This window comes from Athene cunicularia (assembly GCF_003259725.1).
Source record: "Athene cunicularia isolate RWA chromosome 13 unlocalized genomic scaffold, athCun1 chr13_part1, whole genome shotgun sequence".
Classification (NCBI taxonomy): domain Eukaryota; kingdom Metazoa; phylum Chordata; class Aves; order Strigiformes; family Strigidae; genus Athene; species Athene cunicularia.
The window spans coordinates 19,694,809-19,718,023 of NW_020799117.1; the positions used below are offsets into that span (position 1 = coordinate 19,694,809).

The 23,215-nt window shown below is 54.0% G+C and overlaps 1 protein-coding gene across 1 annotated transcript in view; it reads right to left on the minus strand.

Moving 5' to 3' along the window:
- Positions 1–11,998: 11,998 nt before the first annotated feature.
- The window catches only part of PCDH1 (protocadherin 1), a 46,243-nt gene continuing 35,026 nt past the window's right edge, over positions 11,999–23,215 (minus strand). The window contains exons 4-5 of the mRNA XM_026857971.1: positions 14,074–14,116; positions 11,999–12,108 (exon numbers count right to left, since the gene is read on the minus strand). Of these exons, the coding sequence (XP_026713772.1) occupies positions 14,091–14,116 (26 nt within the window). The 3' untranslated portion in view covers positions 11,999–12,108; positions 14,074–14,090. The remainder of the gene's footprint in view (positions 12,109–14,073; positions 14,117–23,215) is intronic.

The window sequence follows — 23,215 nt, forward strand, 5'->3', positions numbered from 1 at the left end:
CCCCCCCCCCAGGACATATGGCCACACACAGAGCATCTCTGCCAGTGCAGGCTTGCACACACACAGAGCCCTCCTGGGAGCCCCACAGAGTGCTCTCAGCTGTGCAGGGAGGAGGGCAGCATGTGTGGGCAACATCGAGCACTGCGTACTGATGCTGGTCACTGTGCCCCATATGTGCTGTAGTCAGTGTGCCGCACACCCCCGTGGTGTCCAGGCTGCTGTGGGCACCCCTTTGTCCCAGGAAGGGGGAAGGATGAGAGTGCTTGGAGGAAGGCTTGCCCTCAAGGTGTTTGCCTTGCCTGGGTTAGTTGGCAAAACCCAGCTGTACAGCCCAGGATGCAGGACCCCACAAAGCTTGTCCTACGCCATTCCACGCTGTCTTGTCTTCAGTGGATCTACACATGCCACTCGGTCTCTGCCCATCTTTGCAGCAGGTACATAGGCTGGCTGGTCCTGGCATTGCTTCTTTGTTTCTTTTACGACTTGAATTGTTGAGAAAGCATGGATATGCCTTTCTGCTCCTCCCTCTTGATAGCTAGCCTCCCTGCGCTTTCCTCCACCCCAGCCCTTGCTCGGACACCCTTCCTGCCCCAGGGAGGCTATGGGTCAGGAGAAGAGAGAGTTGCTCAGTGCTAGGCTACAGAAAGCTGCATGCCATGTTTGCTGGTGGGGCAGGCTCAGTCTCTTACTCCTCTGCTGTATCCACTGAGCCTTGCCAGCTGCTAGGTTAAACAGGAGCAGACAGCGTAAGTGGAGGATTGCTGCCAAAGCAGTGTCTCCCTTGCATCAATCCCCCCTTGCCGTGACTGATCTCTGGCCCTGGAAAGCTCCCAGAGAGTGTCCAGCTCCAGACAAGGAAGGAGAGCATGTTGGAGCTCTGTTGCCTTTCGTTTCGGCTTGGGGAGGTGAGATGCTGATTTCAGACTGCCTGAGAAAAGCCTGTTGCCACAGGACAGGAATGGAGAAGGACAGACCTCAGACTGGCCAGGTTCTGGCTGGTGACTCACTCTAGGTCACCAGGACTGAAGACATGCTGCCAAGGGGACCAGGACCTCTCTCCAGGCACAAGGCAGGCTTCAGGGGTCCTCAGGGGCTGGTGCTAGGCTGCCCTGGACAAAGAGGATGGGAGGACAAACACAAGGGATGCAAAAAGACAGGAGTGAGAAATCTGGATGAGACAGCCCACGGTTTCAGCATGAGAACTGTAGAATCTGGTGCTTCCTGATAGCTCCTAGACAGGGTGAGGTGCTTAGCTTTGCCAGGAGTGGGGAAAACCAGCTCCCAGAAGGCTCAGCTGTGGCTCATTTTATGTGACCCATTTGGGATCTCACTGTGTCCCAAAGGCTGTTTGACGGGCAACATCTGTAAAGGGTTTAAGCGTTGCCTCCGGTTTGTTGCTGCACTCAGCCGTGGCTGGTGGCTGTCCTGTTGGAGCATATGCCAACATCTCATCGGGCTGGAGGCGGAGCCCTGCAACAGCAAGTAGGATTTTATCATCTCTTCATCTCTTGCAAATTTGAGTCATGAGCATAATTCAGTAGGTTTCAGGCTACAGAGAGCTACACAAGGCAGGGGAAAAGAGCCTCTCTTTTGCTTTTTGCTCTTTAGAAATGGCCAGTCCCTCCCCACCCGCCTTACACCCAGCAAAGCATTTTGGGATGCAGGTGGTATCGTCAGCATTTTGGATGAGCTTGTCCACATGGTGAGGGAGCTGTGCCATGGCAGACTTACTTTGGCAGCCAAAGAGGACCTGGGAAAGATGCCATCCTTTCCAGCAAGCTTGGAAAGGGCTGGGATGAGCACAGCTTATCCCAGGAAAGGAGTGCCATGCCCTCACAGCCGTGCTTGGAGGTGGCTGTTGGGCTGTGATATAAATAATGCAGGGGGTGTGGTGCCGTCAGGCCTCCCACACGTGAGTGATGGGTCTGCTTGCAGTGAGCAAGCACGGTGCGTGGGAGCAGATCAATCTGTGCGCCAAGTGTTCACGGAGGAATCTGACCTACCAGGGCCAGAGGAGAAAGTCCCCCGTGAAACTGGAGACAGCAGAAACACTGGTCAGGACCAGGAGCAGAGTAGTGAGTGGTACGGGATGGAGAACATGGGGGAAGGTTTTAGTCCAAGGTAAGATAAAGTAGGGAAAGAAGGCTCCATCTCTTCTTACACATTTGCAATCACCTCACTGCTCTGCATCTCCCTCCTGCCTTGTTTTTTCCCCTGGCCATCCCTCCCAGCACACCAGCCCAGCCCCAGCTGTATGCATTTCCATCTGTGCCCATCACCTTCCCCACTGTCCTGCCCAGGCCTGGCACAGTTATAGCTGAGCACGGCTGGCACACAGCCATTTGCTTCCTTCAAGGCTTTCCTGCTGGCTTCGATTTTTGTTGCAGCAAGGCAGTCCTCATGCAGGGGCAGGTGGAAGTGGTTGCTCGGAGTGGAGCACATGGGATGCACTGTCAGGGTGATGTGTTTAGTGTGTGGGCAAGGCAAGATGACCTTTGTTTTCCATCTCCTAATGATGGACATTGTCCATTTGCAAACCTCCACTGTGCTTTGGTAGAAAACACTGAGCTTTAGGGGTTTCCCCAGCTTTGTAAGTGGCTTATGTTTGAATGAAGGATGAGTTGCTGGGCTGTGACATCATCATGCAGGCCACAGATTGTGAATAGGCAGAGCAGCCTGCCCCAATGGTTTCTCCAGATCAGATCCACATATTCACAGGGAAACTGAGGCCTGACCCACTTCAGCTGACTCCAGAGATATTGCCCAAAGTTGACACAAAGTCCTGGAAAAGCCCTTCATCTGCTAGACCATCAATGAAAGACTGCCCCAGGATTGTGTGGTCTTTAGAAAAGACATTTAAGTAAGTCACTCACTCCCTGCTGTCTTTCTGAGTCTGGAAAGCAGCCTGTGCAGCCTTTTCCTCAGATGTGGAATTATTTCGTAGGGCAGGAGGAGAAGCAAGGCTGAGAGACATAGCAGCAAGACATCCATGAATTTCCCCTGATGACTATGAAGAGGCTCAAAGCTCATCTCTGATGGGTGCAGAGACGCTGCTGCAGCTCACCTCCATGATCTTACCGTGCAGGTGTCCACAGACACCTTCTTGCGTGGCGAGAGACCCAGGAGCAGTTTTTGTAGTGGCATCCCTCCACCTTTTTCAAGCCACAGCAGCCAGGAGAGGATGGCTAGCATCACACCCCCGGGACACCACCCTGCCCACCATGGCCTTGTGTGACAGCCACTTACAACTTTGCCTAATTAAAGTCCCCCTCCAGCTGATAGCCATCCTTGTGCCATCTCCAAGGGCTCGTCTCAGCTGTAGAGTTACAACCCCTGATACCCAGGTTCAGTCTACACGTGCAGTTCCCAGGCAGGGTAGCTGGTGTGGAAAGTGTCTGCTTGGGGTTGTGATCATGTGGGTTGGTTGACTGCCCACAGCCCAGCAGAAGCATGTTATAAATGACATCGGTGTGGCAATACCAGAGAAGCAAACACCTCTGGTCCAAGTTTGCATGGTGCCGTGTGTAACACCACCGTAGTTTATGCCGGGAGCCTCGGTGTTACTTCAATGCTAACTAACCAAGAGTAGCTGCTGATGGTTCTCCGGACCTTCCCATGTAGGCCCAGAAAGACAAGCAGAGCATCATGAGGCTCCAGAGCATCAGGACTCCCTTCTGCACTGGACCTGTGATAAGGCTGCTGCAAAAAGAGAGAACTGAGGAAGGGTTTGCTGTCCATTCTGACATTGCAAAATGTCTATTTAAAGCCTTTTGAAAAAACTTCTTTTTCCAGAGTCAAATCGGGTAATGTTGCAATTTGGGGCTGTTTCACAAGTGAAAGCAGGACTCAGCTGGGTCCTGCAACAGAAGCTGGCTGTCCATAATGAGATCAGGGTGGAAAGATAGGCTCAGGGAGCCAAGACATCTGATGCATCACATCTGTTAATTTGGAGAAGCCCAGGACAGCAAGTTTTAGAAAGCTGCTTTTTCTGAGGAGTATGGGTACTGAGATATCTGGTGATTGGCACCCTGCTCAGGGTTGATGGACAGGCGAGGAGAGAAAGGCGAGCTCAGGGAGGGAGGGCAGGCATGCTTCTCTCTCTGATGGAACAGAGCGTGGCTCCCATTTGTGCTAATCCCATTAGGTCTTTTTGCACTAAGCCCCTGTGAGCACTTTCTTGTCGAGAGAGTGTCTGCCTTTGTGTGGGCCAGGCTCAGCTCCACGACCGCCACGAGCAGATGGGGAGGAAGAGCGTGGTCCAACCAACCATGTCTCCTTGTGTGATTAAAACATGGTGCCAGGCCATCCTGGTGTGGGAGCTTGGATGTTCGTGCTGGGCTTGCAACACTGCAGAGGGGTTAGAATCAGCTCAAGAAAGAGAAGGTAACAACAATGTGGGGTGAAAGGTGCTGGACTATGGAGGAAACTGATAGACACTCTTGTCTTAGACAATGCAGTTCCCTGCTAGCAGAGGGGGAAAAGCTCCTGCTCTTAGATTAGCCGCTGTTAGCAGCACCCCAGACTTCTCTCTATCAATCCGCCTATGGGAATAAACTGAGCTACATATTCTGCTGGGGCTTCAGTTCGAGAGCCCCCTGGAGAGGGGGCTGGGTTTGCTCTAAATCTCCTAATCCCCTTCATCATACTGCCAGACAACCAGAGACACTGCGGCAAACTGCCTGAGGGTGGGCCCCCCTGCCTTCCCTGAGCTGCTTGCAAATCCCAATCATCCTGTGGGCGATTACAGGGGCTTCTCCTGTAGCACAATATCCAAGCTTCCCCAGAGGCCAGCGCATCATATGAAGGGCCAGGCTCCATGGCTGCTGTGACCAGAGGCAACCCCGCTCATCCTACTAACAGCAGTACACAGAGGGATGAGCAGGGCAGGGACAACCTCCGTGCAGCCTAGAGCCAGCTGGGGAAGGAGGGCTTTGCAGCTTCCCCACACCATGGTCCCGCTCCTCCCACACAGTGGGCTCTGTTCCTCACAGAATCTCACCGTGGGGTATGGTTATTGAAGCCCACCACTGCCTTCTCTGTGGACAGCCCTGCTCTTGTGGCTCCACAGCTCTCCACACTGCGGGTGGGCATCATGGCATAAAACATATCCCCTGCCGGAAGGTGTGTCAGCTCTTAAACTGCTTTCAGCTCTTTTTGTACCTCTGCCCTGAGCATCAGGCTGTCACAGCAGTGGCCCACCGCCCTGCTCCCATGCCAGGAGAGCATCTGTGGCCATCGTCACGGCACAGGTAGGCAGCAAAGGCTGTGCTGTCCTGTGGGTCACCGAGCAAGAAAGCCACCTTGGTGGGGACTCACTGTCTGGCCACTTCAGCCAGCTCTGTGGCTCTGTGCAGAGCTCTGCTGGATCACTTTGTCCTCCCACCAAATCTGCTTGGTCCTGGAACCAGATCAGGCAGTTCTAAAATATCCACCTGGTTCCCTGTTTCTAGCTTGAAGAAATGCTCATTACAGGTGAGGAGCTGAGACAAGGAACCAAGTAAGCACAGATCTTCTGTGGTTGCTGACAACACTGCTTTAAACTTCACAGTGATTTTTACTGAGCAAAGCTATGCTGGGACAAAGCCTCAGGAGCGGCAGCCTCCATGAGGAAGATGGTGTTGCTGCACCTGGTCACTCCTGGTTAAAGCAAGAATGAGATCCCAAACCTCATCCAATTTACCATGCAAGCACTGAAAATGAATCTGCCAGATCTGTGCAGGCAGCTGGACAGCTGAAGCTGCAAGGTCAGGCCCTCAGGAGACACAAGAATTAAGTTTTCCATCAAAATGGATGTCCCTGGCCTGGCACATTCCCAGATCCTGCTGTAAGCCGAGGACCCTATTAAACCAGATGTATTTGAAAAACCCAGGTCAAAACAAAGCTTATGCAGCAAACGGTTCCTTGCCCAGCCCATGTCCCTTCACACACCATCCCCACCAGACAGCCAGGAAGACCATCACCCCTCTTTGCAAATGCCCTCACCCCAGGGGAGGCCACCAAGGAGTGGATAGGAGGAGCAGTTTCCCATCTCCTCCATCTTAGGCTAGGAGTAATTCTTGTGGAGCCCCAGACTGTGCAAACCTCCAAGGACTGGTGGACTTGGCAGGGACACCGAGGCCATGTCACTCAACTCCATTTTGATTGTTCATGAGGTGCAGCCCAGTGTGACCATCCTGGGTTGAAGGATACCCCTTCCATGTCCACCTGCAGGGCTCACTGGACACAGAAACCCACCCTGAGGGCAGTACTGACTGGGAAGCCTTGTGTCCAAACCCCCAGGCAGCCACAGCATCCTCACCAGCATCATCCACCAGGCCTCTTCCCACCCGCTAATCAATGCATGTTGCCATGGAAACCAAACAGTTTCCAGCCCGGCCCATAGCTGGCTGGATGTGATGCTCAGGAATGTGCAGGAGGATGCTGCTGCACTGGCAGGTGAGGGTAGGGCACTGAGTGTCTCTACGGGGAGCACAGTGGAGTAGGGGAGGAGAGGCAAGGAGGGCATGGAGGAGGTGAGGGAGTGGGTGGGATGAGGCATGCTGGGGCATGGAGAAAGGTAGAGCAGAGGCAGAAAAGGAGGCACTAATTGGGGACACAGAGGGTCTGCACAGCCTGGGCTGACTGGGCAGGAGAAGGGAGCATGAGGAGCAACTGTAGGGCACGGCACAAGGCCAGGCATGTTCCAGAGAGGCAGGGAGGTCCTGGGACTGCATCTATTCTTAGGAAGATGCTCTGCTGATCCTGGCTATCCTAGGGGGGTGGGGGGGTGTTGGGTGCTGACAGCTCCATGTGGGTGCTACCTGCCCCCCTGTGCCAGCCATGGCAGCCTGGCACCATCCTCAACATCTGGATCCTTCCCTGGATCCTTCCCTGGGATGGGCCATCAGCAGGCAGCAGGTCTTTCCCAGGACCCCTGGAGGCACATCCCTTCTGCCTGGCTGGTGTGTGCCTGCACAGAATGGCAGCTGAGAGCCCCCCACTCCCTCACACATGAAGACATGATCCCTTGGGAGCAGGGAGCATCGGTTCCCCTCTGCATGGCCCAGAGCAGAGCCCAGGGAGAAGGGGATAGTAGAAAAGTAGTCTCTATAGAACTCCACTGAAGGGACGATGGTCTTCACTTTCATTTAGAAACTCTTCCTTCCCAGGGACACTTGCCAGTGTCTTCCAAGCTGGGGGTGAGTCTTGCTCTGCCTGGTGCTAAGACCATGGCAAGCCCAGTATCTGCAGCTCATTAAAGAGAGGCATGGTGTTGTGTGTGAGCCTAGAACAGCCAAGGCACATCACACCCATATGTAAGCTGACTAATAAGGGAAGCATCTCTACTCTGAGCTAAGAAACTGCCCTGTACAGCTATTGATCTTTCCTAGCGCAATCCTGTGCAAAGGCAAGCAGAAAAACTCAACAGCCGCAGCTGAGCAAGATCCCTCAACTGCAGTAGGAAGCAGCCACAATTGTGCCCTCGTTTGAAGTGGCCCAGCTGTTTCCAAAGGTTCTAAACCACCTAAAAAAATCAACCATTCTTGAGAGGTAAAGGAGATGGTGAAATATGGGAAATGGTATCAGGTCAGCGATGGAGGTAAGAGGGAGTGTGGAGCTGGTTGGCAGGACTTTCTGTGGTTCACATCTCATCTGGTGAGAGGCACAAGTACAGGCAGCCTTGGGGCTGAAGGTGTTTTTCCACTAAAACATTCTGGTTTTAAATAAAGGAGACTGGTCTATGGCAAACTGCTTTTGGGGTCATCTTGCTCATACCTGTGCAGACACATCTTTAGTCTGGAGAACAAGAGCAGGGAGCCAAGAGCAGCCACATCAGGGCTGCACATGGGGGAGGGCAGCAGGAGCATCTCCCCACAGCCACCAAGGTCTTCACTGCCTCCATGTGCTTTCTTCCCTGAGGATGCCCCGAACCACCCCCAAGGATGTGACACATGTCAGGCACAGGCACCTGGGTTTTCACACTTTTATTGTAAAGCTTTAGGAAGGGCTAATTACAATGGAGTTGGTCATCTGACAGCTCAGCAAACAAACAGAACAGGAGAGAACGGAAAGGGGATCACGACGGTGTCATGCTCACTGCTCTGAACAGAAAGTATTACAAGGGAATCAATTGTGCTCACAGCGCCCGGGGAAAACCAAGCCCAAGGCCCAAAGCCTTCCCCGCACAGGGAAATGCATCACACATTGAGAGCAATACAACCTTAGCAAGAGGCATTGCCTTAGACATAGGTCACCATCTGAAAAATAGTTGGGTACTTTACTCTGCCATAGGATTTCTCCTTTAGAAAAGCTACACCTGCATGTACATAAAACTGTACAAAAAACAAGGCATCACAAGCAAGGAAATGAAATCTCGTATAAATAGAACCAACACTGAAGAGCTACAAAGGGGTCACTTAGATCCTTCCCACGCAGCCCGCCTGCTCCCTGGCTCCCACCTTTGGTTTTACCCCTGGCTTGTCCTAGTGCAGTGTGAGATACAGTGAACCCCTCCGCAGAGGCGTTGAACCCCCCTCCTCTTCCCTGTGCTTGTCTAGACTGGAGCCCGTGGGGAGCTTCTCCCCCCCCTCCCCACGTGCACAGAGGCTTTATCCTTCTGGCTTATAATTGTGCAAATGAGCTTCTTTCCAACAGCACCTCTTCGCTCTCCCCCCAAGACTGATCCCCAGTGACACTGTCAACTTCATCCCGGGACAAATCCCCAGTGATCCTTCTCCCAGGACTAATATCTAGCACCTTCTCCTCCCCAGGGACCCATCCTCACTGCACCCCACTTAGCCTCCCACCTCTTGGCACCCCACCGAGGACACACTCTCAGTGTCCCCTCAGTTCTTCCCCACAGTCCCACCCTCACCCCTCCCCATGCTCCCCTAGACACCCATCCCCCTCCACCCCCCAGGTACCCATTCCCTCTCCACCCCCCAGATACCCACACCCTTTCCACCCCCCAGATACCCATGCCCTCTCCCCACTGTGCTCCCCCACAAAGACCCAGCCCCAGCATCCCTCTGTGCACCCCCACAAGACTCATCCCCCCCCCACTCTCCCTCCCCACAGCACACATACCCAGTACCCATCCCTCCCACCCCTCAGGGACCCCCTCTGCACTCACCCCACCCTTGCACCATGCTCGCACTGAGAACATTGCCAGGTGACCAGACAGCAACTCCAGCCACAGGGCTTCAAACTTCAGGGTCCCTCTAGTGACCCCAAGCAGAAGGTAGGGAGCCCATCCACAGGTGAGGGTCCAAGGGAAGCTGGTCTTGGACAAGCACCCCTCAGATGTGGCTACGTCGCTCTCCCAAGGGGTCCCCAAGAGGGGCACTGGACACTGCCACTGCCTGAGCCAAGGGGAGGCGTGAGCAGTCGAGTTGGCAGTGGAGTCAAAGATCCTGGCCAGCACGGCCAAATTGCACATTCTGCCCAGTTTGGCCCTGAAACTACAGAGCTACAATAAAAACAAGTTCAGGAGCGTGACCTGCTCAGGCAGCCAGACCAGGGGAACGTGGGCCCCGCCAGGCGGCCACTGCACGCAGGGGTAGAGCAGGGATGCCCAGACAGGTGGGTGGACATCCACCAGGAGCATGGCGCCCACCTCGAGGGACCCCCAGCCAGTCGGTGGGGAGCAGCAGCAAGAGGCCGGGAGGAGGGTCCTGCCTCCTCCAGGTGGCACCCCAAGGTGCCGGGGCCATGGGAGATGCAGCGTGGCACGGTGCTGCCCGGGGAAGGTGAGGAGCAAGGCTAGAGCATGGGGAAGCAGGTGCAAGCAGGTGCCTTCTGCCACCCTTTCCCTGTCACCCAGGCTCGGCTTGCGCCACATCCCCTCAGGTCAACCGGAGCCACACCAGGACTTGGCTGGTTTTTGCCACCACCACTGAAGCAAAGGGAGAGGAGCTGCTCAGAGAGAGGGATGCTGGAGGAGGGGAGGAGGCTGGTCAGGGTGGTCCCCCGGTGTGCTGCACCCCGACAGGCACTACAGCTATGGCAGGGCAGTCTCTGACCCACAGCAGCTGGGGTGCCCTGTCCCTGCGGTGTCCCCATGTCAACATGTTGAGCCCAGCAGAGCCACCTGTGAGCCCCATGGTGATGGACCGCGTGGACCACAGTTGAGCCATGGGGGAACCAACCTGCATTTACCACTGGCCTCGCTCCCTAAGGAAGATCCCAGAGATGAAGACGATTGATGCGCGCGCAAGTATGGGAAGAACAACGGTGCAGCACAGCCCCTCCCTGCGTCCTGCTGGGGGAGGACCAGGAAGGGCTACCCAGGAATGAGGCGGGTGCGAGTTCCACGGACCCCTCCTGCCAGGGGTGCACCTGGAGCCCCCCAAAACAGGACTGTGCCCTGGCTCCCAAGGAAGCAGAGAGGCTCAGGAAAGCTCTCAGGCGTCCCCCTCCGGGGAGTCCCTTGAGGGGCAAGAGGGTCCTCCCCACATTGCATGCACAGCATTGCTCCAGTTGGGTACCCTGCAAGGGAACTGAGGATGCCGGAGCAGCGGAGACCTGCCAGGGAGTCGACCTTTGACAATGGAAGAGAAAGCTGGATCCCGTGAGAGTGGCCCTGTGGCCTAAGGGCAGCGGGAGTCCAGTGGGCAGGGGCTCGGTGGCCCCTGGTGTGACCCTGAGACAAAGCTCCTCCTCACAAAGGCAATGGTGGCTTACAGGCGGACGGGACGGAGGTCAAAGGCATGGCACAGCTGGCCTCACGGGCATCCCCTGCCCTGGAGGAGGCACAAGGCGATGGGCTGAGACGCCACAGCCAATGACGACCTCCCCGCCAGCAGAGTCAGCTTGAGGGCTTCTCCGGACCCAGCCGGTCCCTTGACTGGGGGCTTCCCCATCCCTCCTCCACCTGTTGGGCACAGGGCCACCACCAGGGACCCCCCCCCAAAGCAGACCCTGCCTATGGCACCGGGCAGTCCCTAGGGACCCTGCAGCTTGTGGGCACAGTGACAACGTTCAGAAAGAGATCCAGGCTGAAAAATAGCGAAGTCCCTACAGTCCGGCTAGGACACTGCCCCTCTCCTCCAGCTCCCCAGCTGCTGTTTCAGGGACTGGTCACATCTCTATTTACAATATAGAACATGAGTGTGGGCCGGACGCTGCGCTCCCATGGGGTCTTCCACGCAGCAAACCATTCAAAGCTGGAACTTGCTCCCTGTGGTTTGTTTCTGTTTTCTTTTTTTTTTTTTCTTTTTTTTTTTCTGTTGTTTTTGTTTAAAGGTCTTTTGTTTCAAGGACAATAAAAAGTTTCAATCAGGCAGGACTTGAATGTCATTCCTAAGATTCGTATTTACAGGAGTCTACAACAAAGAGACAGGCAGCTTGCTCCCCATGTGCGGGGACACCCCTCGTCCTATGCCCCAGGAACTCCACCAGCTCTGCGTGGACCTTTGGTACGTAAGCCCTTCTCCCCAGCCGTGCCCTCCGCACCAGGAGCCTGCCCAGCCCTCCCCAGTGACGAAGCAGTTCAGAGACATGCACCCACAAGTGCTCGGAAATTGGGTTTCGGATGCTTTCACCCTTCCCACCCACCCCCTGGCCCCAGGAAATAATGGGTTAAAAAGGTGCTCCTCTTATCCCTGCCTTGCCCTGCCCTGCTGTCCGCAGAGCCCACTGCCTGGAGAACCGGCCGCTGGAGCAATAAAGCATTGAAGTTTAAAATGTTCCTCTGGACGCTGGCCTCAGAAGCACGTCTGCTCCCTGCCCCTCACGCCCAGCCTCACAGGTATATCTCCCTCTTGGTGGTCTGGGACGAGGGGGTGGTGGCTGGCTGGAAGTCCGAGGTCTGGGTGAGAGGAATTTCCTCCATGGGAGAGTCCTTGCAGGGCTCATGGCTACTATTGGAGAAGGCACTGTACGTGGGGAGCAGGCGGAGGTTGGCCATTTTGGTGCTGCGCTCTTCTGAGAGTCTGGGGCTGCCATTCCCGACTTGCTCTTGACTCCCTCTGTCTTGGTAAGGCACAAAAGTGGAGAGTTTGAGGGCGTTCTTGGGCCTGCGGCTGGGGGAGGACTGACCGGGCATCCAGCAGGTATCGGAGTGGCCGAACTCTGTGCACTCCCGGGTACAGGTCCCAGTCATGGCTACATCGGGCAGAGGCCGGAGATCTGCAGAGAAGGAAGCGAGAGCATTGTTATGCACACCTAGATACCACCGGCTCAGGACATGAGGGTGGAGCACAGGGACGAGCTGCAGAACCTGAACATTTCCGTCCTACCGGCACCCTTCCACAGTGGGAAGGGACAGCTGGACCCATGGCCACCCGAGAAGTCAGACCCACGGCCACCCAGGGAGTGAAAGCAGAGTTTGGAGGTGAACCCAAGGCTCCTGGCAGTTCCTGTCCAAGCTCAGCCCCAGCTCCCGCTGGACAAGCACCCTCCCTGCAGTGTGTGCATGTACAGAAAAGGGAGACAGAGCACAGGCCAGAGCTCACTGAGCACACACTCTTTGGAGGCCAGCATTGCACAGGAGGGGTTTCACAGCCTGGATTTGCACAGTAGGAGACAGGCTGCCACTGGGCTCATCACTGCACAGCTGTGGGCACCACCTGGACCCTGCTAGGCTTCAGGAACTCCCTTGGTCCAGCACCTCTGGATACCACTGACAGCTTCACCATGCAGAGACAGGGAACCGCCCTAAACACAGAGCCCTAACACTGCCCTGAGGTACAGCCATGTTTCCTGAGCACCATCCTTGGGCAGTCCTGCCCTGTTTGCCATCAGGCATGCCAGGCCACCTGCAAGCCTCTGCAGGTACCCGTCAGCAGGAACTCCAAGCCCAGACAGAAGTCCTCAGACATCAGCTGGTCTCTTGCGGAGCCTGAAATCCCCAAGCACACCAAAGTACACATGGGCAAACCCAGAGAAGCTAGACATATCTGATATTTGAAAGTCCCTGTCCCAGGAGTGCCCAAGCCTCTCTGTGCACCAAACACCAGCCCCTGAGAGAGCCAGGTATCTGAGGCCATCAATAGCTCCCTGCTCCTGGCATAGCTTAGAAACTCTGACCACCAGCTACACCAGTTCATGGTCTGGTGTCCTCAAATGCCAGCCATCCACTACCCCAGACACTACAGGGCCTTCCTGAGCCTTGGCCATGCATGCTTTACACAGGGACTACCTGTCATGAGTCTTCAAAGGTTGAAATTTGGCATTTCCATGCAGAGGTGAGTGTCCCTCCAAGAGCCATCCCAGACACAAATCATTCCTTGCCATCTACCCCAACTTGGGGCACAGTATAGCCCCTAACCACTGCCTGGGACACATCACTGCTCACTACCACAAGCACCTGCTGAAGGTCAAGCCTGGTGCTAATGCTGAGATGAAAAGGGAAGGCTGCTCGTGACCTTGAGATTGCTCTGACTTGCAGACATCCCTTCTGGTTCACAGAAGTCCTCTCCACCCGGGATCTCACTCCACTGCATTGCTGACAAACAGCCCTGCAGACTGATGGAGGCAGATACTAATGAGCTCTGGGGACCTGAGACATATGGGGCTTTCACCAGCTCAGGGCATGCCTCTTCCCACCAGATACATACTGGTACACATAATCCCCTCCTCCCAAGAAAGGGCAGACGTGCTGGCACTCCCTCAGCCCTGGGAAGAAGCAAACTGGAGCTATTCACATTGTGCTGGGGCTCTGCACTCATCAGCATGTCCCTCCTGCCACCAGTTCAGGGATCTTGGACAGAGGTGTCCCCGAGTCACCCTGGCACAGCTTTCACACACAGACAACCCCGGGATGTGAGGAAGGTTTCTCCAGGAGAAGGCTCCATACAATGCCAGGAATGGCTGACAAAGGTCATAAGTCAGAGCTAGAGAGATGGGCATGGAAGCAGGGGCAAAGTTAGCAGCAAACCAGTGCATCAGCATATCTTGCCCTAGAACAACCCCCAGTGACTGTATCCCAGATTCTCAGCTCCTCTGGGGGCTGAGGCACCCCAGTTTTTCCCTCTGGTTCCTGCGGAGGCTCTGGCACCCACGCTGTTCCCTGTGCTCGGAGCCGCCTCCTGTGTCCCATCCCCTGGCACACACATAAGCTGTGATATCCTGGCAGAAGCCATAAGGACATACCTCAGCGCAGACCCCCTTCACAGCCTGCTCCGCTCAGGGGACTCTAATGAGGAGCAGAAAAAGGACGAGAGGGTCATATCATTGCACAGCCCCCAGCCTCCACACCCACCCTTAAGATCCTCATGGACCCTTCTGCCTCCGCCAGCCCTCCCCGTCACACTGCACTGAGCCCCACAGCATCCCTCTGGTACCCACTGCCTTCAGGAATCCCTTGGCCTCTCCTCGCCCTGCTCCAGCCTCCTTGAGGCTGCTTGGCCACCACTGCTGACCTCTCACTAGTTTCTCCAGCCTTAACCCAGCCTCTCTGAAGCCCACTGGCCCTTGCAGGACTCACACAGGAACCTGCAGCAAAGCTTGAAGCCACCTGTCCTGTGGCACCTCAAGCCCCTGTGTACAGAGGGACCAGGGCTGTGCACCACATGGCACTGTGCACACACACTCACACACAGATACAGCCCAGCTGGATGTGCACTGACGTGCTCATGCACCACGAATGGCCACACTCAAATGAACTCGAGTGCAGGGGACAGCCATGCTCACATTGCAGGGTACAAAAGCAGGAGCCCAAGCATCACAGGGGACAAGGTGCCTGCACAGACCAGCGTAAAAGGATAACTTGCCAGTGCATGTCTTTGGGGTCATTCTCAGGGCTGGCCACAGACCAGCTGTCCTATTTCCTAAGCACGTGGAAAGTTGCCTCATTTCATTCTCCAAGCTACAGATAGAAAGCAAGATACGAAACCAGAGGCAAGACAGCTCAGTTTTCATCTCTACTCTGTGCAAGTCAAAGCAGAGCCTGGAGCCTGTGTCCTACATGATCCACCAGGTCTTCCTTTCAGGACAGCAGGATGCCCCACTGGCCACTGGCTTGGTCACTTTGAGGTTGCTTTACATTGTCTTGCAGTTCTGTTCAAGAGGCATGCTCCCAGGATGGGGAGTGGATGAGTGCCATCACTTCTTGCTCTAGCAGAAGGTGCTTTGCTGAGCCTATGAAGGGTACTGGCAGGACCAAAATAAAATCTACCTCTCCAGTGAACAAAGCCATGGTGATTTCCTTGTGCCAATGGCCGCTTAGAAATCACAGGATCAAGCAGGAACGCTGTGTTCAGGGTCTTTTATTCTGGTTTTCCCATTGTCTGTTTCTGGCATTAAAACCTTTTTCCAGTGTTGTCCCTTTGCTTGCAGTGAGATGCTGGCATTAGAGCTCTGCTGCTAAAGAAGTGTATTATGTGCCATGAGCACAACCCGCTCTGCTTTAAGAGCCCGGGAACTGGACAGGGTGTCATTCCTGAATAGCTGCGATTTAGAGCAAACACAACCCTACAGCCTAATTCTCAGCACATGATGGTGGTTCAGAGACACTGATGTGCCACTGCAGACAAGCAGAAATCTTTTTTGGGGGGAAATCTCTGGTGTAAATTTTGCCCCTAAAGTGCTGATTCTGGATGCCCTGCAGTATGGTGAGGAGGCAGTGCCCAAACCTCACCTTGGGGTTGAGGTGCCCACTTCACCTCAGATCCCTCCTTCACTCCAGGAATGCAGTTTTGTGACTCTAAACTTTTCAAATCTGACAAAGTTCCCAGGTGATGAAGAGGATGACATTCCTCCACAGCAACCTGGCCATGCAAAGTAAAAGTTATGTCTGTGCAGTTGCTGTGTTTTCCTGAGATTTGCCATCTCTCTGTGCTCCTTCAGAGGGCTGGCCCATCCTGTTATCGACATTTCCATGCCAGAAGTCTGTACTTCACAGCCAGGAGGGTTGCATGGTTGTTTGCACATTCACAGCCCTCAGTCTTCTGGCCCACCCCTTTCTATAGCTTTGCATTTCTCTGGCATCCTCTTGTTAGCTGCCTCAGCACATTGCATAGGAATGAATGCGGGGTAGTAAAAGTCGCATCCCTTTGAACTTTTCAGATGAAAAGGGGGCACAACTGGGGCTATACACTGAGCTGCATTCAGAGATGCACCCTGGGCCCTCGTTCTGGCTGGAGGAGGGGAAGCTCTCTCGAGTTATGGCTCTGTTCTCAATGCCGGCTTGGCTGTTTTCGTCTCCTGACATCCAGGGCACCTCTGCTCTTGTGAAGGAGACTATGCCAAGCTGTCTCCTCCGGGAAGAGGCACATATTGGTGCCGCCGCTAATTATTTCTCTCTATATATCCCCATGCAGGGCAGGAACACATCCTGTTGCAGCCACTTCCAAAGGCTCCTCTAATAGTATTATTACTCTTAGTAGGGGATTTCAACAGCGCACTTGAGTACTGTTAGACAGGAGACAAAAGCAAGCAGCCTCATTCAGCAGGCACTTCCACCTCCTGCAGTAGATGTGCAGAGGTTCACTTGCCCACTGCAAGCCAGATAGCTTCAAGCAGAGGCTGAGAGCCAGCCTCAGCTGCTTCTTTTTTGCCATCAACTGCAATGTCCGTGGTCTCCTTTGCTTCTCCCTGTCTTCCATTTGTGTCAGACATCAGCATGTTACGTGTGGTGTGCAGTGCTGGGTGAGCAGGGATGATACAGGACGGGAGGCCAGATGAGGGTGAGGGGATTTAGTGGAGCAGCTCTGGGAGGGAAGACAGTTGGACTGTGGGGACGTGATGCAGCAGAGCATGGCAGAGGATGCAGAGAAGCCCAGAAGGGAGAAGAAGGGGAGTGCTGCATGCTAGGAGCGACTGGAGAGGTTCAATGGTACAGAGAAATGGGGAATATGACAGTGTGGGGAGAGCAGCTTGGAGGCAAAACAGGATGCTTTCCTGAAGTGTTAGATCAGAAAGACTCATCTTCCCTACCTGGCAGCACGGTAATTTCAACCACCTACCCACCCCTGTTCAGAGCCCAAAAGCACTGTACCTCTTCTAGCCCTGGTCAGGGGGAAGAAGGGTGGAGCACACCCCACGCTGCAAACTGAGGGCTGGGGTGCAAAGTATTTCTTCAAAATGGCTGTCTCAGCCAGGGAAGGATGCAGTGTTTCAGTACAGGCAGCCTTACCACCTCTATTGCCCTGGTGTGGGCACCTGGAAACACCCCTTCTCCCACATCGAGCCCTCAGGGCTCTGCACACCACCCCTGGGACATCCCTTATGGCAGCGACCTCCCATGATATCATATCCCAGCAGCACTGTCCTCCCTGCCTGCCCCTATCTATGCAATGGGAACAGCCTCTCCAGTGCTGCTCTTTCCAATGACTCCCTTCCTACAGCACAGCTCCTGAGAGAAGGCACCATTCCCCTACTCCACCATAGTGTACTGGTGCCATTCCCCTGCACCATTGCTCCCTCCAGGGACCACTCCCTGGAGTGCTTACACCTACAGGTGGCATTGCCTACAGCTCTGTTCCCTACAGGCACCACTCCACTACCTTGGTACTGCTGGCAGGTACATTGTCCCATGCCACTGTTCCCTATAGGTACTATCCTCCTACAGCTCAACTACCTACAGGTATTGTTTCCCTACAGCGCCGTTCGCCACAGGTACCGTCCCCCATGGCGCGCTCACCAAACGTTCCACTCTCCCGCAGCGTTGCTCTCTACAGGTGCCGTTCTCCTGCAGCGCCATTCCTGGGAAGCACCATTCCCCCACAACACTACTGCCTACAGGTACTGGTCCCCCACAGTGCCTCATCCTCCAGGTGCGGTGTTCTGTGCTGTTGCTCCCTCCAGGTACTGCCTCCCCCCACTGCTGTCTTCCCTTCAGGCACTGCTGCTCTAATGGCGCCATTTCCTCCAGGTACCATGTTTTACAGAGCTGTTCCCTCCAGATACCACTCCCCTGCAGTGCTGCTTCCTCCAGGCACCATTGCTTCATGGTCTGTTCCCTCTTCACTGCACCCTAACAAACAGTACAGCTGTTTGGATAGTGTGCCCCAACATCCCATTGTTATACTGCTTTCTTATACTAGCAGCCCCATTGCTTATTCTATTCTATTCTATTCTATTCTATTCTATTCTATTCTATTCTATTCTATTCTATTCTATTCTATTCTATTCTATTCTATTCTATTCTATTCTATTCTATTCTATTCTATTCTGTTCTATCCTATCCTATCCTATCCTATCCTATCCTATCCTATCCTCATAACTTTGCATCCCAGCACTGCTTACCTTGGCTTACCCCTCTCCATGCCTTTCCCCCACAGCAGCATGCCCAACCCAGCAGCCTGGAGGAGTCTCCTCACACTGTCAGCAGGAGAGGCTCAACAGCCTGTGCCCTCCTGGCCAGCTCAGCATGAGCTTCCTTTAGTGTACAGGAGCTCAATGGCTCCTTCCCAACACATCTTCCCTTTTGCAGAGGCTTTTGGGAGAGGGGAGCTGTGCTGTAGGTAGCTGTGGAGCCATGATCTCCTTTGCAAAGCCCAGGCACAAGGTCCCCAGATGAGGTGGGCACAGCCAGTGCGTTATCCCCATCGGGGAATGCGTACTCTCCAGACACAGGGCACCAGAGTGGCAAGCTTGCCTTCTGCAGCTCCTCAGTCCATCTCCTTTCCGGCCTCTGATTCCCACATCACACTTGATGTGACCAGAGCCCTCTACTCCAGAACAGCACAAGTACAACACCAATTTCACTTTCCAGGCCTTGGGGAAGGCTGCTGGACTGCTGCCCATTTCCACAGCAATGCTCCAGAGATCAGTGAGTACAGAAATATTGGAAGCTGAAAACACAAATGGAGAGCTCCCTGCAGTCCACGTCAGTCCCTATTTTTCCTAGACTAAGCTAACATCATCCCTACAACACCCAGGCAGACGGTTTGCAGGACCATTCCTAGCACTACAACACCCAGACAGACGGCTTTGGGGACCAATTCTAGCACTACAACACCCAGACAGATGGCTTTCCAAACTTAACACCGTCACTACAGCACGCAGACAGATGGCTTCTGGTATCTGAGACCGACCCAACACTGCCCATAAAGGTGGTTACTGCAGTTCAACGCCACACCTACAGCTCTCAGGGCAATAACGAGTAACACCCTCTCTTACAAAAAATACTGAGAAAGATTCTCAGACTGATGTCAGCACACAGATGGATTTCTCCTAGGCACTAGAGTCAAGAGATACAACGTGCACAGCCATCTCCCCTGGACCCTACAGCACTGAGCATCTCTCCCCTCATGCTAAACAGTAGTATCTAAACACCAGTACAGACAGCTTGCTCCAAAGTTAATGGCCTGTCAGCCCCCAGATGCACATGCAGATCAAACCACGGCCTCTGGAGTATATTACAACAGCACACAGTAACTGCAGCATCAAAGCAAATGACTTCCCAGATCCTGCCCAGGGTATCACAGCAGAACCAGCATGTAATTAATGTGGACAGATGCCCCCACCAGCCTCAGCCTCAACCAGCACAGGTAGTGCTAAACCACTTGGTCGGCAGCGAGGGCATGAGCCCAGACTCCCAGAGGACATGTTCTTCCCTGCTCGCTGTAGCTGTAGCTTGGGGGACCACCTCTGCAGTGCTGTTACGCCTGCACACTGCAGGCAGCTGTGCGACAGTGGCAGACTGGCTGGGAAGCACAGGCATCCCACAGCCACATCGTAACAGCAACAGGACACGGTCCAGACCCTGTGCCAGCAGCAGAGGCACCCAGATGGATGGCTCTGGACACTGACGGTGTTCCTGCAGGGACCAGGCAGGGCTCACAGGGCTCAGCAACAGGCTACGGCACCCACGAGACTCCCAAAACCACTATCTGCCCCCCTGGCTTGACTGCAATCCCTGAGATATCCAGCAAAACAAACTCAATCCCCCTATAACAGATTTTGTGCTTGTGGTGCCACTTACGTGATCTCCTACCCTGGCACAGTGGGGCTTCAACCTTCACTGCACTATAAAAAGCAGAATTAATACATTAAATTACTGAATAATTATGTTAAGAACTACCTTAATAGGATTACAGGGTTCAAAGGTTAGGAAATGCCAAAATTAGGATCGTCCATGAAGTCTTAATTCGCTTCATGAAAGTCTGTCTCATGATGCAGACCAGAATTATGCTCTGGTGGAAAATATTTTCCCTAGGGTCTCTTTGCACCTCTAGGGGAGAGGACAGAACCACCTGGGAGATATAACAAGCTTTACAGGAAGAAGAGGCTTAACCAGTGCAACTCTACCCCACAAGCTGCAGAAACCGGGAAAGGTACAATGAAAGGGTCAAGAGATCACAGAGAATTACCTCTCTAAAGCATGGGTCTGGAGGGTGGGGGGATTGCTTTACTACTGAGAAAAACCCTGACAATTTCCTTTACTACCTCCTTTTGTAAGTGAAATATCTGGACAAATTTCACTGCCACTTTTCAGAATATTTGGTTAGTGACATATGTCCTCTATGAAAAATTGTGCCCTTGCAGTTGAAGTTTGCCAAAATTTCAAGCAACTGAAAACAGTCAAGTAATGAGCATTACTGGGCAAACCCCTTCATCTGCATTGCATAAAACACAGTAAGTCTAGCTCCAAAATTAAATCCCAGTTCCTATGGTATCTAAACGCTGTCCTCTTCTCATGATGCCTGCAGACAACAGACATTCAGCAAAACCACCAGAAAGGTCAAGGAGTCATGCAATAACCAAACCAAACTGTGCAATAACCAAACCATCTTCCCAGTCTCATTATTTGCTCCTGCAATATCCAGCCCAGGTGAGTAACATCTCCTGTAGTACCTTCAGGAGTGCACAAAGATCTTGACAAGTTATGGCCAGCAGAGCAGCAGCCTTTCTTCCCCTCCTGCCCAAAGAGGAGGGGCAGGTCAGAGCACAAGGAAGGCTCTTCTGGCTTTTGAGTCCTCTCTTGCAAGGGCTAATGACAGTTATGTAAATACAAAGCCAAACACCACCTGCTATCCCCAGGGGCTGTCAGCTCATGCATGCCTTGTATGCACATTCCTGCTACCCAAATACCTACACAATTGCTCCTTCCACATCCTCACCTTGTCTTTGCAAATGCCTCCCATGCATAAGATTCCTCCCAGTCTCTCCCAGTGGGGGTCCCAGCCTGGGTCTATGGGGCTGACTTGTCCCCCTGTCCAGACAGGGGGTCCCCAGGAACGCGTGGATGTGGCCCAGAGCCTCCTGACATGCCCTGGGTACAGATGTGCTGCCAGCCGATGGGAGGGGGTGACCAGAAGGGGCCAGGCCACCCCTGCCAGTGGGAGCTCTGGCTTCCCGCCAGCTGAGCTACACGGTGCCTACAGCTGAGGTGCCCTTGCCCACCTCTGCAGAGACCTCCAACTGGGGTCTGCTGCATCTACGGCAGGAGAGCTGAGGTTGCAGCCCTTGTGGCAGCAGGTCCTGGGGAGTTCCTGGCCCATATGATTATGAGTTGCTGACATGAAGTGGTCCTCTTGCCCCATCTCCCTCCTCCCCTCTCAGAACATCACTGAGACACATCATGGCTTCTGGAGGGGACTAGAGACCTGTCCATGACTGTGCCCTGCACTCCTGCCACTACTCCAGAGGCTGGGGCTTGCACTGAAAGCCTTTGGGCAGCAATGGGGGGGCAAGGGCAGCACCCCACATGCCCTGGGTCACCCCACAGGTGTCAGGCAGAGCATGGGTTAAAGCAGAAAATGCTTCTTACAGAAGGAACCTGAGTGGCTAATCCTTGAGCTTTACCTTGTGCCTGAGCCTTCGAAAGGCAGGGCTTTAATCTTCTCTGACCCAGCTCCTCTGTTCAGGCACGGGAAGAGTGCATGGAGGGGTGCCTCCATCCCACACTCTACACATGCTTCCAGGTGAATTGCAGCCCCCCCATCCCTAGGGCTGGCCTCAGCACCCTCCGTCTGCTGCAGCCCACCACTCCAGCCACCTTCCCTCCAAGGGTTAAATCTTCCTCTGTAGAGCTCCTCAAAGCTAATTAGAAAGAGCCTGGGCAAGTGTGGTGGCAGACACCGCTGCCCTTATCTCCTCACTTCCGGGGCTCTGCCCTTATCATTTAATTAAAGCTGCAGTGCTGCTTCCCTTCCTGGCAGCAGCTAATCAGGGAGGGCACTGGAGCTTGAGGCAACCTTTACCAGTTCGCCATGGAAGAAGCGGGAGAAGGGCAGGGAACATGCCCCGGGAAGGACAATAAAAGAGAAAAAGATAGAGTCCCTTTGTGCTGGCAGCCTGGGGACCGGGAGGGCAGCAAGGGACCGAGCCCCAGCCCCAGTGATAGTCTGCCAGCTGCAGGGCTGTGCATGGGGGGACACAGGGTCCTCTCAGCTCTGGATGGACATCCACGATGTCAGCCTGGAAGTGATCCAAGAAATCTGCCTCCACCACAGGCAGGCTGGGAGGCACTACAGGCTAGCTCCATCTCCCAGCAGGAACAGGACCCTGGACCCCCGCCCTGCCCCAAAGCAGCTCTTTCAGCCAGGTGCGCTCAGGAGCACATGCGTGCCACACGCCTCAGCGGCAGAACAAGCCATGGTCAGTCCTCCCATAGGCAAGGAACAAGCCATACCATGCAGTACCCAGCACCCCAAAGAAAACTGCGGACCCCCAGAGTACTGGGGAAGGGCCATGTCCAGGAGGGATGCCATCAAGCAAGAGGAGGGATATCCATCAAGCAACAGCAACTGCAGTAAGCTCCTGCACCATGACTCTGAGGGAGGGCAAGGATGCATAAGCCCTGAGAAATGCTGTTGTTTGAAGGCCACACTACAGTGTGTGGGCGCAGCTACACAGGGATGCATGCTGGCATACATTCGATGAGAGACTCAGCCATTTTGGGGCAAACAGCCCCCAGCTGATGCTGACAGCTTCCATGCCCAATTCCACACCTCTCTTCCAAAGCATAGTTAAGCTAATAGATCTTGAAAAGAAATTCTTATAACCAGTTTGTCAGCAGGACTGAGACAACATGTCTTGTTCTCAAAAAACAGCTGGAACTCCTCTGCTAAAACTTAAGAAAAAAAGAAAAAGAAATCAACCTGAGGGAAACCCAGCATGGAAAATTTAAGCTTTAGTGCTGGAAATCTGCTGAAGTGATAAGCAATCGAAAATAAGTCTGTATAATACAAAATGTCAAGCAGCCTGAGGCTGCGCAGTCTATATAATGATCCTCATTGCAGGTTCCAAAAGCTGCTCTAAAGGCGCAGCGTGGTTGGGAGATGTATGTGTGTTCTTGGCATGCTCTGAGCAGGACAAATAGAGCAATTGTTTCAGCTTTATGCCA